The sequence below is a fragment of the Silurus aristotelis genome (assembly GCF_946808225.1).
Source record: "Silurus aristotelis genome assembly, chromosome: 1".
Lineage (NCBI taxonomy): Eukaryota > Metazoa > Chordata > Actinopteri > Siluriformes > Siluridae > Silurus > Silurus aristotelis.
The window spans coordinates 25,266,535-25,283,788 of NC_139574.1; the positions used below are offsets into that span (position 1 = coordinate 25,266,535).

The 17,254-nt window shown below is 36.0% G+C and overlaps 1 protein-coding gene across 3 annotated transcripts in view; it reads right to left on the bottom strand.

The window, feature by feature from the left end:
• The window catches only part of mroh1 (maestro heat-like repeat family member 1), a 32,005-nt gene extending 18,464 nt beyond the window's left edge, over window positions 1-13,541 (bottom strand). For 2 of the 3 annotated variants that reach the window (XM_083554639.1, XM_083554640.1), the window contains exons 1-14: window positions 13,224-13,541; window positions 12,622-12,701; window positions 10,803-10,948; window positions 8,121-8,252; window positions 7,868-8,030; window positions 7,448-7,546; window positions 6,413-6,564; window positions 3,813-3,953; window positions 2,625-2,717; window positions 2,036-2,114; window positions 1,244-1,357; window positions 924-997; window positions 662-784; window positions 97-204 (exon numbers count right to left, since the gene is read on the bottom strand). In XM_083554639.1, the coding sequence (XP_083410765.1) occupies window positions 97-204; window positions 662-784; window positions 924-997; window positions 1,244-1,357; window positions 2,036-2,114; window positions 2,625-2,717; window positions 3,813-3,953; window positions 6,413-6,564; window positions 7,448-7,546; window positions 7,868-8,030; window positions 8,121-8,252; window positions 10,803-10,948; window positions 12,622-12,658 (1,461 nt within the window). In that variant the 5' untranslated portion in view covers window positions 12,659-12,701; window positions 13,224-13,541. The remainder of the gene's footprint in view (window positions 1-96; window positions 205-661; window positions 785-923; window positions 998-1,243; window positions 1,358-2,035; window positions 2,115-2,624; window positions 2,718-3,812; window positions 3,954-6,412; window positions 6,565-7,447; window positions 7,547-7,867; window positions 8,031-8,120; window positions 8,253-10,802; window positions 10,949-12,621; window positions 12,702-13,223) is intronic. The other variant, XM_083554638.1, reaches the window with a different exon arrangement.
• Window positions 13,542-17,254: the final 3,713 nt, after the last annotated feature.

The following is a 17,254-nucleotide window of genomic DNA, read 5'->3' on the forward strand; positions in this document are numbered from 1 at the left end:
TGATACCAACAACTAAACCTATGTGCATTTTCAGTATTACAGTCCTTCCAATCCTCCTGGCCATATGTCAGTGTGTGATTTTTGTGCCACTCTCACATCAGTCAGGCGGCCCACAGTTGTGGTGAAGAGATGGAGTGTGTTATCACACATGCTTCTCAGTGCCTCGTTTGTCACCTCCTCTGGATCTACAGGACGCTGTCCACGCTGCAAATGCAATCCGTCATCATTAGCATTTCCACAGAATAACAATATTAATATCAAGCAGTTTGCTGCAGTCTGCTGTCTATTTATAAAATACCTTCTCTAATAGTTTATATAGAATACATGAACTAAAGAGTGCTTTCCAATTCATTAAATAAACCTCGATCTGCACAGATCTTAAAACAACTAAAAAGATACAAATTTAGGCTTTTCACTTAAGAGATTCTGTAATATTAATAGTATTTTTATTCAGGATATATTATATTTAAGATGTTTGTTTTAAAAAAAAAAAACTAAAAATAGGATGGTATTATCTGCACCATAATTAGGGGTTATTGTGATGTAAAAAAGACTTTCTAATATAGATCATTTACACAACACATCCCTTTCTTTGCAGAAAAGCCTGGTGCACACGAAGGTACAAAATGGAAAAAATAGCGAACTTAAAAGAGCTACGTACATGATAATTGTCTGACAGAGCACAGTGCTGAACGATAAACCGCACAAGCACGTCTCCTCCTTCCAGCTCCAGGTAGCCATGGTGAGCCATGGCGCTGATGACCTGCACAACTCTCTTTTTTACCTGCGCACATAAACAGACATGTCCACCACTGAAACATCAAGATGCTTTATCCAATTTAATCATTTTGCCATATTTTCCCCTCAAGATGATGTGTAGACACATGAAGTGCACATTACCCACCAATTATTGAAAAGCTCACCTTGTTGCTGTGGTCTACTAGAGGCTGCCTCATACTTGCAATAATAAAAAGCTTTTTATTTTCCATTATGGAAGCTATAAAAAAATAGAACAATGTAATATATTTTCTTAGTAAAGCCAATCAAAAAATGATTAACACACATAGTTTACATTTTATAGATTACTAAAATACTAATAAAATATGAAACTTTTTTTTTTTTTACGCAAATAAAAACTGAAGCATCTCCAGCACATGATCCATCAGATAACGCTGACTTGTTGAATCAGGAGCCTCTTAAATCTATCACATAAGTGTTATATTTGATGACGACAGAGTCTCACTTGTTGAGTTGATGAGGTGTCTGAGTAAAGCCAGGGAGCCCATTCTGTTTCTCTCATTATTGTTTTCCAGTCTCTGCAGGACAAACACCATCAGTCGGTCTGGGAATGTGTTGGCTGTGTCAGAGACAGACAAAGAATTAAATATTACAATAGGACTTGGACGTACAGTACAGTATTCTAACGGTAACAATTCCTAACTTAAAATCCAAAAGCCATCCCCACCCATCTTTCAGCGGTTACTTTCAATATTCACATTACCCAAGACAGAAAAAATCATATTAATAAAAAATAAATTAATAAATTATCAGCCAAGAAATGTGCTGCTTGTGCATTTAAAATTTATTTGGCTTACTTAGTATACTTCAGATTCGAATAAACCAGTAGGAATTACACAGTCACAGAAAAATCTCTATAAAAAGCACTAGCAAAGCCGTGTCAATACAGCGAACATCTACTTGTGAAATGTAATTTTAGCGACGGAAGGAGCCGAGGCGTCTGAAGATTAACTCGACTTGAATTTAATCCTCTTTTTCCCCCCAACCACTGCATTACACCAGCAGTCACCTGACTGCAGACACACTGTACACTCATTATTCTATAACATTCATGTTAGACACCAAAAGACTGAACAATGTTGTGTCCAAATGATGTCCATAAGGGGAATAAACTGCTCATTATATGCAGTAGAAATCAATGCTTCACTTAAATCCACTAATTTTGGATCTAAATAAAACCAATTAATTAAATCGGGTATTTTCCAGTAACCAGTGTTCAGGAAAAAAAAATCCCTACCAAGGACGGTGAAACATCGCAGAACTTCGTTGTGGTTTTTCACAGTTGGAAGATTATTATAGTCCAGAGGTGAACAGACCTGAAAGAGCACATCAGAACACAGGGTTGGACAAGTATTTGCTGCCTTGAACAGAATAAATATTTATTTGTGTCTTAAATGAGGTGGAACGACGTGAATAGTTCAGTAGACATGAACCTGAAACTGTGTGGCCAAAATACAAAGCATCAATAAGCATTGATAAACTGAGCCATTAGGTAGTCGCATTATTTAAACAAGTATTACAAACTTGTCTCTAGTTTTTTTTTTTTTTAATCATTAAGTATTGGCAGGTTTGTACATGTGAGCTGGGTGGGGTTATTTAAACAAACCAAGCCTGTTCAAAACCTGTTCTGTTGCAACAGCATATAGGAAAGGACTGCTTACAAAACAGCCATGTGTGTCTTGCACAAGCGAATGAGAGAAAGAGGGGGGGGGGGGGGGGGGAGAGAAAGAGGGGGGGGGGGGGGGGGGGGGCGAGAGAGAGAGAGAGAGTGAGAGAGACACACACACACAGGAGCGATAAGGAAAAGGAAATAAAACCTCCACAACCTGTTGGTGCAGAGCAACTAGAAGGTTGTCCATCTGAGACTCCAGCACCCTGCTACCCATATTCACAGAGGCTTCCAGGACCTGACAAAGACTCTATAACACACACACACACACACACACACACACACAGCAAAAAATACATATACAAAATTACACATACCTTACTGATAAAGGTTACACTTATTTAATATTTTGTAATAGTTTACTCATTTATTTTCATTAACAACTCAATGAAGAGCTGAATCAATGTAGCATACTGGATAAGGATGCACCAAATTTTTGACCGCTGAACATTTTTGGCCGGAAGAAAAAAAAAAAAAAAGGGGTGGGGGGCAAAAAAAAAAAATCACAAGCCAAAAATATGCCGTCTCGCCCCCCACGTTTGGCGCTCAGATTACACGCTTGCTCTAGACATTATCACAGCGCTACCTATGGAAGGGCAATCATGTCTATCAATAGTCATCAATGTCATCAATATAAAGTAGAATTTTAAAGCAGTAGTCACCGCTACATCACAACTGGACCTGTTTCCTTGCTGAACTACCCATCGGCAGAAGCGATAATTTTTAATTATTCAGTTATAATTTAGTTTATAATTATTCGGTGCAGCATCTCTTGTTCTCAATGAGAGAAGGAACTGTTTCTCCTGTCAGAAAGCTGAGCCACTGTTTTTGTTGTAGAAAAACCTGCCACTGTTATTAAAATAGAAAGCAGTCCAATTTGCTATGTGCAGTTATATTAAGATTTGTGTAGCGTTACATTTGTGTAGCGTGTGGATACATTTGTTATTTACAGGTTGAGGTTGGTTCTAGTTTGTGTTACTGCTGTTTTGCACAATAATTGTAACATTTTATTATGTTGAAAAAAACTCAATGAAGAATAAGATATTTGAGTTTGTTCTAAAATATTTTTTTTTATTTTTTTTTTCAGTGTGATTATTTTATTGGTTCATAATTTTTCAGTATAGATTAATACAATTTTACAAGATTAAAAGTCTTATATTAATACAATTAATTATTTTAAAAAAGTATTTAGAAATAATTAAAAATAAGCAATTTTCGGTTTTGGTTTTCGGCCAAGTGCATCCTGAATTTTGGGTTTGGCCCAGAATTTTCATTCCAGTTCATCCCTACTGCATCTCCAGTGAGTCAAGTCACAGTAAGTAAGTGAAGTCATAAAAAACTGCACCTTGCTGATGATGTAGTGCTCAGGGTTTTTCTTGTACAAGTTAAGTATTGCAGGAAGAAGTTTAGGAAGCTGCTCCTCCAACTTGTCATGAGCAATCAAGTGACTCATCAACCCCAGAGCCTCAGCTACAGTTAGACGCAACTGCAAAATAATTGCATGCGCACACACACACACACACACACACACACACACACACACACACACACACACACACTCTTACTATACTTCACACTTGACACTTGATTTACCAACAACACAGTGAGCAGTTTCTTTCTCAGAAGCCATTAATTCTTTTCAATCAAAATTTCAGCTATTTTATTTAATAAAAATATATATATTATTACACTGTGTTCCAAATTATTATGTAAGTAACATTTTAGTAGCATTTTAATAAAATAAACATCCGGGTTTCAGTTTTTCAAAGAAAGCATTTGTTTGTTTGTTTTTTCTCATATATGATGAGATAACTGGGCTCAGTCTCAGTTTCATTAATTAGTTTGACAGGTGATTTTAGCTAAAGAAGGAAACCTACTTGAGGTTGTTCCACATTATTAAGCAAGTCACAGTTCTAATGCAATACGGAGAGAAAGAAAGATCTTTCTGAAGATGAAAAGCGTGAAACAGTGCAATGTCCTGCAAAAGACACGAAAACAATGGATATATCACAGAAAGTAAACAGAGATCCACAAAACAGAAGAATTCGATCAGATAAAGGATTAGTAAGAAAGATTTCTGTCAGAAAAATGTATGGTATTTAAAAAGAAAAATGATTTTTTTTAAAAAGCCTGTCAAGCAGCAAAATGTTTTTTGAAGATGCTAGTGTCTCTGGAATCCCAAGGAATTCCCATTGTCTCAGTCCCAAACAACAGCCACCCCTAACCAAAGCATTTACAGTGGGCTCAGTTAGATATATAGTTAGATAGATAAGGTCAAATTTTTCTATCTGTTTTGTTCACTGATGAATGCCGTTCTACACTGGATGGTGCCGGTGGAGAAATTCTGGATGGCTGGTGGATGGCCACCCTGTTCTAACAAGACTGATGTCAGCATGGAGTGATGATTCGGCTGGAATATTGAGAAGTGAGATGGAAGGTCCCTATAAGATTCCCTGACGGTGTCAAAATGAGCTCTGTGAGATATGTGAAGTTCCTAATTGTTCATTTTCTGTCATGTATAAAAACAAAAATTGTGACTTGGGAAATAAAATGATTTTCATGGAGGATGACGCACAATCACACACTGTTGTTACGGGCATAGAAAAAAAAAAAAAAAAAAAAACCATGGTGTGGCCACTATCATCCCCTGACCTCAATTTTATTGAGAACCTGTAAAGTATCCACAAAAGGAAGATCTATGACAGTGGGAGGAAGTACAGCTCCAAACAACAGCTATGGGTGTCAATACTGGCAACCTTTTATGAAATACAGGAATCTTACAAGTTAAATGGATGAGAGTTGTTAAAGTCAAAGAAGGGCTCATATATTAACATGTAACTTGTAATATAATACACAGTATATATATTAGATAATATAATAAATGTAATATGAATAATTCTTTTTGTTGTAAATTTAAATGTTATTTCTATGAAAGTTCTGTCCATGCACCATATATGACAGATTTGAGTTTTGAGTTATGACTTGTTGAATGTTTTTAAAGTGCATTCTGCATAATTATTTGAAACATACTTTGTATTTATTTTTTTCCCGAAAATTAATAAAGCTGTTGACATTGTCAGTTCTTTTACATGTAATAATATCCACATTGTAATATAATTGTTAGGGGATAAAATTAAATCTTTAAACATACTGACCATTGTGTAAAACCAAACAAAAATGGCATATGCATAATAAATTGGAACACGGTGTATATTGTTATTATAATTATGTCCCAGCAAGTTCAGATTAGACATGCATATCGTAAGTATAAAGACACAATGAATTCCAATGAATTCTCTAAAATGAAAAAAAAAAGCTTGAAGATTTATCAATTCTATTAATAAACAGTATAACAAAGCATTGCATTATACATGGTGAATTTTATACTTCATCAATGAAAAGATAAATAAATAGATTTCCAATGCTGCAATCGAAAGACTAAAGCCTACAATGAAGAAAAGAACATGTTTTCCCAAACATTGGCTTATATTTCAGACTCATTCACTGGGGATTTATTGCACAGCCTTGGGCACTACTTAAAAAAGTCTACTGACTAAAAGGTCTCAAATGGCTATAGATGAATCCATGCATAGTAAAGACATGCATCACTGACTGATTAAGTAAAAATGCGAGTGAGTTTCTTACAACTGTATATTTCTACACGATTTCCAAATACCCAAAACACTTTATCATATTTGAGAAACCTCTTGTTAGTTGTCCTCAATGCCATATTCTTCTAGTTAGATTGCAAAGTGGATTTCTAAATTCCTGGTAGTGTTCCAAATTTACAAATGGGGTCAGCTTTGATTTTAAAGTTAATCTTAAAAATAAGATTTCAATAACCGCTTCCCTCTTAAGTCACCAACATCTTCTCAGACAGTCTTCTTTTGACTGTATAATTGAGTTAGTTCTAATTGGTTTCACGCTTTGTCGAATTTACTGCACCTTGGTGTCTCTGGTTTGTAGCCAGCTGTTGAAGAGGATGTCATAGGCGGCATAGATTTCACTGGAGAAAGTGTCCTTGCGAACTGTTGGGTCCGGCGCTTTGTCCAGGTTTGCCAGGTACTCCAGAATGCTCTCGCTGAAGCGTGAAAGAGCTAAAGGCAATAAGAACACTCAATGAGGATGGCAGCACAGTGGATCTTTCAACTGCTAAAATAAGGACGAAAAAAACAGATTGATAAAAAAAAAACGCGGCACAATATCAGCAGGAGTGTCCAATCTTTTCCACAAAGGGCCAGTGTTGGTGCAGGATTTCCATTCCAACCAGGCAAATCCACACCAAATTCTACCTGTTCAAATGACTATCAGGTGTGACCATTGATTGGTTGGAATGAAAACCTGCACCCATACTGGCCCTTTGTGGAAAAGATTAGACACCCCTGCTCTAGAGGTAGATATTAGCCCGCAAGGACCACATGAGTCGCCCGCAGGCCTTCTCTAAAAATAGCTCACTATAGTGCCACTTACCAGTGAGCTGCATCTAATTTCTTTTGTTACTATTCTTTTTTTAAATCACACTTGCATTGGTGTGAATTTGAAAATGACAATATTTAAATATAGATGACTAGATATATATGAATATCATTAATTATATTATTAATAATAACATATAATTAAAGGTCAGTTCAGAAGTGTGCATCAAGCTGGTAGCCCTTCACATTAATCGGTACCCAAGAAGTAGCTCTCAGTTTCAAAAAGGTTGGTGACCTCTGCTCTAGACATTTCATATGTATGACGCTTAACATCTAATTAGCATCCCATATAAAAAAAATTAGGAAATATTTCTTACTAACACCTAGATTTCCGAGGACAGTTTTTGGAGTCACTACGATGCTGAGAAGATTAAGCAAGTACAGAAGATGAATAAATTGATATAGCTATCTATAGTTTTTGCTCTCTTGTTTACATCTAATCTACTGTTCATTATAATGCTAGAAATGGCTTCATTTTCCTGCAATCTGTTAACTGTAATCTTACCTGATGAGAAGACCCATTTCATGTTGTCTTGCTTGGCCAGTCCTAACATTGGCAACATGGTACCCAAGATAGCACTGAGGAACGGCACCATGCCATAAACTGCAAGCAGACGGAGTTCAAACTGAATATTCATTGAGTAGGAAAGTGACAGTAAAATCAAATAAACCCTGGAAAATACTAGCTAAGGTATTCTAAAGCTGGAGTTAAAAAAGGCATTGAATCAGCTGAAAAAGACAGTAAACATTTTATTTAACATTCAAGGCCCCATGGATATAATGTGCCAATCTGTCAAATAATACAAATCCATCACAGCACATGTGTTTAAATGCTTCGTATGGAGTTACAATGCAAACATGCATAGAGTTAAAACAGGTGAAAACAACCGTGTTACTGTTAATGGATTCAGGCCAAAATATCTACCATTGGAGTCGGAGAGACTGGCTAATGTTTGGACGACAAAGTAATGAGGCAGGACCCCTGGCTGGAATTTGCAGAGGATGTCCTCCATGATTTCATTGATATACTTGTTCCCTACCGCAACCAAAATGTTACTAGCCGTTTGCTGCCAGTCATGGACAACTTCCTGCAGAAAAAGTAAAAAATCATTTTGAACTTATTAAATATTGTAGTCACTTGTTCTTATTCTTCTTTTGGTAAATTGATGAACTATTACCTTAAATCTGGTCATTTCATCTGAGGCCAGTGAAATGGTGGTCTTTATTTTAGGGTAACTGATGTCCTCAATCTTGCTTTTTACCACCAGCTCTATAGTCTGCAGAACCACCACTCTGTGCCCTGCCACCAGCTGAACAAGAAACACACAGTTAAGGTTAAGCAGATTCTTGTAGAGAATCTAGATAAGCAAAAGCAATAAATAAGCGCATTAACAATACATATGCAAACAAGGAAAAGTTTAATAAATCGTATACTTCATGCGGTCCTAATTACCCACAAACATTTTTACCACAATCTCACAACTTTTCTGTCTGGATATTGTAAATGACATCTATATAATGGAAAAGAATACTTTATTTCTACGCATTCAGAAAAATGTGTTTATTAAATCCTTGTCTAAATGGGTTGAATATGTAAGGCAACTGTGTTTGCAAATTTCCCCAAATTCACTTCTCTCCTATTAAATATTGGAAATTGGTATGATTTTTTCTAAAGCCCCTACTATATACTGAGAACCTACAATACACAACTTTTATTTTGCAGTTGAATTATAAAGAATATATATGCCCTCCCACAGGTAATTATTGTTATTTGATTACATTTTATTTGTTGTTTTGTTAGTAGTTTGTTTGTATTATGTACATATTTTACATTTAAAAGAGGGAAATTGTATTGTATTGCTGTTTACCCGTAATTCCCGGACTATTAAGCGCACCCAAATACAAGCCGCACCCTCTGAATTTAAATTTTTATTTTTTTATTTTGAACATAAATAAGCCGCACCGGTCTATAATATACACTGAAACTAATGAACTTTACACAGGATTTAATGAAAGACAGTGCCTGTTACACGGCTTGTATCTAAACAGTAGCCTACCAAGAAAGTCATTGTTCACTGTCTTCCTCCTTCCTTTCACAACAATTTCTCTCTGGAGTTTATCTTTTGGCATCGTCGTGCGTTTAAAAATCACCATCGGTGAATTTTTTCTCCCGAAGCCGTGCAGCTCAGAACACAGGTGAAGTGTTTTTTCATGCCCGGTTGTTTTCAGCGTGACGAATGATTCACATTTCCTGTAGACAGTCCGAGTGAGCGGCAGGTCAAACGTCAGAGGAACCTCATTCATATTTCTAATGTGGTGCGGCCCGATTCAGTGGGAGCGCATCTGATTTAATATAAAGAGTTTCATTGGTTCACCTGAACCCGTTCTGCAATTTCATTGGTCTAATGTTATGGGGCTCAGTTTTTTTGTCTTGAAGCTTGTGACCCGGGAAAAACCCAGGAAAAATCCATAAATTAGCCGCTTCATTGTTTAAGCCGCGGGGTTCAAAGCGTAGGAAAAAAGTAGCGGCATATATTGTCCGGAAAATATAGTATGTTACTGCACTAAAAATAAAGAATTTTAAACTCTCACCTTTTAAGCAATAATTTTCATCTAACTCTATATGATTCATTAAGACTTTCTGGTAAATCTTCTTTAAAACACAACATGTCACAACATTTTTTTCTCTCCTTGGTATCAAAGCGATCACATGCTGAAGCACATTCGGGAAGGAAATGATACATTTATTAAAATGGTTTACTGCAGAACTGTCAGCTTTTGTGTAGAATGCTATTTTAAACAGTCTTTATTCGATGTGCATTTCCTATATGCCACTGCCAAACATTTCTGAATAAGAAAAAAAGTCTCTCAAACATAGTTTAAATGCTTGGCAGGGATAAACGTAAATTTTGGGGTGGCAGGTGCTTATTTAAGATTAAAATACCACAGCATGTTCCCATTTTGATGAAGTATATAGACGAGCACATATAACAAATATACATGATAGTGCCGCTGACATAGGTTTGATAAGTAGAACTGTAACGATTCCTCAAGTAATTTGAGTAATTCAATTAGCGTACATAAATTCATCGGGGCGAATTAATTTGCTTCGATGCTTCATTTAGTTTATTTAACTAAAAACGAATCACTGTGTTTCCCAAACACCATTATTACTGATGCACCGGCCACTAAAATCTGGAGCGCTCTGGACAGGTAACACAAACGATGCTGCAACATGAAAAAACGGTTTGGGATCAAAAGTTTGGGATAATTTCAAACTAAAAAAGGAAACAATGTACAGTGTGGGTTTCATTTTTAAAGCAATTCGATTTAGATTTTTATATGTTTTATTTATATACAGTGCATTCAAAAAGTCCCTCGGCTGTAGACGTGTATATAAATACACTGATTAGTGTGGAAAACTTTTCGGGAGACAAGAAAACCACATCACGATACTGTGAGATTTAATAAATAAATACATGAGTGAGAATAATCATGAGTTCCATTAAACGAATTGTTCCCCATAACTTACTGTACGCGGCCACCACGGGGGGACTTTTTAAACCCACTGTACTATATTATATTAAATGCACTATGTGGGTTTAGTTTTCACCGATATTCTTGTATGCAATTTCAGCAATACATTTTTTTTTTTTAAATTCTAAAACTCGTCTTATTTTCTCCCTCTTATTTAGTATTGCTCTTTAATAATAATAAAAAAAAAGTACTTCTTATCCGATTAATCAATTATTCGATGGAAAAATCTTTAGAATATTAGATTACTAAAATAATCGATAGCAGCAGTCCTATTGATAAGTTTCCTGGAACACACAAAGTCAACATCATCATCATTGCCTGACCTTGGAGTGTTTAAGCAGGTAGTCCTGGCACATGGACAGCACTTTATCTGGCTGCTGGTTCCCCAGTGTAAGGATAGACTTTCGAACCTGCTCTTGTACACCCACATCCTTATCATTAGCTGCATCCAGTAGAGCGAGGGTCACCTCTGATTACACACACAAACACACCAAAACAAATCAAAGCTTATTCATCAAAACAGATTTCCCATGAGATCCATTATTATAAAAAATATCACCCACTTTTTATTCAGCCTCTGTAAAACACGTAAACCATACCCAGGTTACCCACTGTCTAGTTTTTTGTTTTTCGTTTTTTTTTTAATTGGCTAAAATTCGTGTTGAAATAAATCTTTAGCAAGCATTACTAAACCCGGACCGTCACGAGCTGACATGTAGAAATGCATATGACTGTTGTGCTTAGAGGAAACATTATTGCTTTTTACTGATTAAGGTCACAATTTTAATGGACAGTTCCTGTTCAAGTTTCATGACAATAAGGCATGTGACCATCAGGCAGCCATTAACATGTTTTCTCATAGTGACTGTGAAGAAAAAAAAGCAGGTACTGCTTCTTTCAGAGTTTGGCACACTAACAGGGAAACATTTCCTCCTACTCCCTTCACTAGCAGACAGTGTTAACTAATGTGGGTGTTCAATCACACTAGGTGGATTACAGTGATTACAGCAAGGGCCAACTGCTGCTGAGAGAACACGCTGCTTAAAACAAAGTTAAACATGTGGAGGCTGAAACTAGGGCATTTTAAAGTATAAAAATGCACTGAATCTTTAAAATCGATTTAAATATTACGTAATTAATTATTAATTTGATAACCGTTGTTGAGAATTACATCATCGTATGCTGATGCAAAATCACAAGACAATGGTACTACTTTGGCTTATTTACAGAAAGACTTCCAAAAAAACCAAATGACTCAATACACTAGGATTGCACAATAATTTCCCCATTAAACCTTACACCTAACTGCTTTGTGAAGTACATGAAATTATCAGCAGAAAGATGAAGGGAAATGCTTCAATCTGGATTCTACGAGTCTCAGATACAGATTATTGTCTAAGCCTTGACTTGACTGCACTTTCACTTGTGAATCCAGCAATCTGACACAGCAGGATTACAATCACTTTAAGGACATGCCTTTTTTTTTTACTTACAATGTAAAGCTAAGATGATACAGCATGGAACTTATTGGTCGCTATACAGTGTTATTAGTTACACTGGTTACAGTACAATGTAATCAACTGTGTTGCTATAATTGGATGAGCTGTATACCCATCAGGTGTATAGAGCCCAATAATTGTATTATATCTATTATTAATGTAGGCAAGTTACCAGTGAACAAAACCACAAATTCAGCCAAAAAGCAGAGGACAATCATGACCTGTGTTCTATGGTGTGCTATATTGTAGTCCTGGCATCATATAGCACAATTAGTGTAATAGTAATCCTGGTAGTACCCCTATAAATATCATCTTTATAATATGCAAAAGTGCAAATATCTATTTATATCCATCTGTTTTTCGGTGCATATTTTGGTCGTCTTTATGCAGGTTGTGTCGATGTTGGTCGAAGCAGCACTTCATAACAAACCCTTCTGAAATTGCTCCTGTGTCAGTTTGGGTTAAAACACTTTCCCGGCTCGGGTTTTTTCTATAGCTGTTTAAACAGAATGACATATAGTATCGTAGAGAGATAAAGGTGCATTGGTGGGTCAAGATCAAAAAGGTGGAGCAGCTCGGAGACCGTTACAGAGGTGGAGAGTTAAAAAATGTCATTTGATGGTATGAACATGAGTGTACTTACGCTCCACATCGCTCTCCTCGATAACCCCCATGGCCATGCAATGGAGATCATCTAGCTATACATCTGGGAATCCTGCTGGCCTTTCAACAAACACACACACACACACACACACACACACACACACACACACACACACACACACACACAGACTTTTCTTATCATACCTCTAAGAACCTTCTATTAACATGATTACTAAATTATATATAATATTAAAGCCTATAGATTGTGTGTATAAATGCATATAAAGTCACATATAGAAGGAACATTGGGTTTCCACCCCAAAAACACAAGACAAATAAATAATGACAGCCGGCAATTTAACTTCTAACAGTGACTACATTTGTCCTCTAGCAGAACGGGGACATATTTACAGGAATGTACAGCACAAGTAACAGACCCACAGCAGTCACAAGCTGCCTTGTCAGTTAGCCAGCTAGCTAACTGCTCACTTCCTACTCAGTCCACATGAACTTGCTGCTTGGAACCTGACCAAAGGATAGCTAGCATGCGAGCTAATTCACCTTAGCCAACCGACAACTGGGATTTTCAATCCAAAAAAAAGTGGCAATAAAACAGCTGTAATGTGATCAGCTCTCTTCTACCTTTCTTCTTTTATGCCACTGCTTTTGGTCGCTTGGTGAAGCAAAGCCAGGCAGATCCTCAGTCCGGAGTATACAGTACAGCAGAGCTGGCTAAACCCTCATACTGACGAAGATCCTGTGAATCTGAGTCACTAATATAATCCAACAAACCGGCAAAGTGAAAAAAGCCAGCAGTTTTGTTAGTCTAGGTGAGTCGTGGCATTGCGCTGCATGTAAACAGCAGCGATCATGTGCTTCCTGACTACGTCCCTTGCAGCATACTAGCGTACTGAGCAGTATGAGTGGCGCAGTAATGGCCTACTGATACTCTAGAGCTCTGTGTAGTGCGCTAGTGTACAAGTAGACATATGCCCTGTGCAGGTGGGAGTGTCTACGATGTCTAAGAACTAGAAGAAAGGTAGGAATTTTAACATAAAAAACACGCACATAATATATTTTGTATTTAAAAGAAATATATGTAAAGCGAAGATCATGCACCAAAAAAACAATAGCAAATATTCACGAGTTTGATTTATTTCTGTAATATGAAAAAATGCACTAGAAACCTACATAGATTTTTGTAATGGTTGTAATTGTGTTTGTAATGCAAAAGGTAATGGTCCATGTGGGTTTCTATTGTGATATGTTGCCTTACTGGCATGTAATATCTAGTGCAGAGATGCCCAAACTAGGGCCTGCAATACCAAATAAATTAAATATGAAATGCATAGTTAAATTCATCTAAGTTATATTTTTAAGCAGCAAACACTTTGGAGGTATCTACCTCTATGAGCAGACTTACAGACTGACAAACTTGATCAAATGTGAACTGAGAAGCGATCTAACAGACTCTCACCTACATAATGTCATGACTTTTTCAGCAAATCAGTTGCAGGCCAAATTGGGGAAAAATGTACAAAGAAATAAAGACCAGCTTTACAAGTATTGCTTATAAATTGAAAAACTCTACAAGGCATTGAACTCTATTGTTCTCTAAATGGGATTGTTTCACTGTTTTCATTGTACTATATGTTCCACTAAACTGTACCACTCCTGTAAACCACCACTGTAAACAGATTACAGTGATATTATTTATTTATAATTATAATTAAACCAGAAATTAGGGGAACCATAGCAATTGTACTTTTTTACATAACACAATTTGGAATAATACAACATTTACTTCTGGCCCACAGCTCTCAATCAAGTTTGATTTTTGGCCCTTCATTGAAAAAGTGTGGAAAACTCTAATCGAGTGTATACCATTAATTGAACACTTCTGGCAACTTGTAGATCACAAGTCCTACCTACTGGAGACCCATAGGGACTATTAGGACCATTATTAAAATATACATGATAATGATGATGATCGGATCTGAGAATTTAATTCAAGAAGAGCAAAAAAAGGAACCAGTAGACAGTTTAGATGCTGAATCATTGCATGACACTGTAAAACAGACTTTGGCATAATGCAAGAGAGTTAAACTCACATTCATTTCTCAGTGTAGTTTTTCAGATGAAGTATATGCAGTGTCTGATTGTCTGACTATCATAACAGTGGTGTTCAAGAAAAGCTTTGTACTGAGGAACTACAAACTGTGTGTACAAGCTGCAGTGCACATAGACTTTATCTAGTCTCTGTATATGTTCAAAATACAGCTTTGGTGCAAATGCTTTTTTACAGTTTTGTTGTACATGAGCTGTTTACTGACAAACTACTGTCTGCACCCTACACTGACAGGCTTTAAAGACAGCGTTATCTGACCTTTTACGCTTTTGTGATAGTGATGAGTGGTAATTTAAATGCTCTTTGATTTGCTGAAGCAAAATCAGTGATAGGACTTATTGATGGACAGTTTGTTGTGCAAGTCTTATGCTGGGAAATCCTTTTCACCTCTGTATTTATCAGTGTGATTACCCTCAGATTAGGGGGTTAGAATTTGCCTCTGCAAATGAATAAATTGCTTTTGTTGTTAAGTCCTTCAATGCAAAACACAAAAGGGATACAGGAAACAAGTTCTGGAAGAGTACCATGAGGTGGGTTCCTCATCTTGGGTTAAAAAACAAAGTTTTTAAGGAATACAAAACCGCTGCTTTTACAGGTACATTGTTATTGACAAACTGTTCTAATTGTTAAAAACAAAACAGGCGATAATCTACAGAAGCCTTGTTAACCAAAGTAACAAAAAAAAAAAAAAAGTGCATTTTTCCTAAAACTATTAGGAATATAGGAACATTTAATGACAACATGTATGCTAAACTGCAGAAGGAAAGAGATTGATTGAAAGAAAGAAACAAACTACGGATAAACAGCAACCATGACTTTTTGACACTATTAAACCACATAGTTTTTGCACAAACTCCTGTGTATTTCTTTGACATTATTATTACCAATGACCTCAGCTGCATATGAAGAAAAGCATTTTATGTCTTAAACTATGTAAGAAATAGCAGTTGTTGCCATCACTCCCAAGCAAAGCAGAAAGCCAAATTTACTCCCTTTGCTCCCGGCTACAGATGTCTGTGTTCTGATTCAAACTGCTGATCTAATGATGTACTGACAATAAGGTAAATGCCACTTGGGAGCATTAATGGTAATCCTATTCTGTAGTACTTTATCAGCATTTGTAATTTATTACAATTTGGCCTATACACAGAACCTTTTTTAAAAATGATATGAAAATAATATACCCAAAATAAAAGTTAAAACCCAAAATGTATAATGTTTTATTGAATTACATTGAATGCCAACTTGGCATGTAAAGAGTATAAGGATTGATCTGTAAATAAGTCAGAGATTTATACGAATCCTACAGACTAGGGGATTCTCAAACTTTTTCAGCCAGAGACCCCAATTACTGTAAAATACATTTCATTGTTCCCTTCTGAACATAATCCAACTACTCAAATAATAGGGCTTTTGTTAAAATGTGTCCACTGATATATTAAATATTTATTTAGCCGGAGAGCTTTTATTTATACCTGAGCTTTCCATCATCCCTTCTGACATTATTTATTGGCTTATTTCTTATTTAGTTATTGAAGTTTGGATCAAACCTATTTTATACTCTGATAATTAACTCTTGGCATTTTTTAAATACAATTGCTGTATAAGCAATTGAATAAAATACAGATGGTACTTGTTGTTTATTGTAAATGAGAATTGGGAAATGCTACTTTAAAATCCAGCTGGTGCATGTTATTGAAGTTCTTATATTCATCTTATTCACGACCTCATCAAGACATTCATTACCCTGTAGTCAACAAAAAATTCAGCACCTTAGCTTCAAGTAGTAACACCCCCCTCCACCATACAACCCCCCCCCCCCCCCAAAAAAAAAAGGGAAGAAAAAAAACAATCAAAGGAACAATTAAAGTTAATTACACTAGAGGGAGCTAAACAGCTCAGGTGTCCTGTGCATGCATCAGGAAGTGTGTTTGAATATACAACAGTATGGAGTGTATGTATTTATATCCCATAATGCACAATGCCCCAGCATAAATATATACATCTTCTCCATACTTAACAACATGTAAATTAAGAGCACATATGCAAAGAACTAAACCAAGGTGTTTTTTTTTTTTTTAGCATTTTATTTTAATAAATTGAGGTGCAGTTTTTCTTGTTATTTTTTAATTCAAAAAGCATAATCATGGTACTTGAAAGTGGTCTTAACTTAAACAGATTCTCATATATGTAATTACATTTAATTGATGTTGTTTGTTCAACAATTGTATGATCTTGGCCAGAACCTTTGTATAGTCTACATCAGGGGCCCGTAAAGCACAGCCTGGGGATGTGTGAAGTTTTTTGTTTTTGTTACAGTGCTAGAAATCACAAGCCACTTTTATCAAATTGTTATATTTAGTATTGAGTTCCTTTATTTTTCACTCTGTCAAATTATTTAAACCAAACCAAAACAACTCAAAAACAAGTAGGTCCATAAATAATTTCGACTTACATTTAGTCTGCTACTGGAAAGATTTCTAATAAAAAGATGTATGGCTTGAATAAATAACCAAATAGTAGTGTACACATTTAAATAATATTC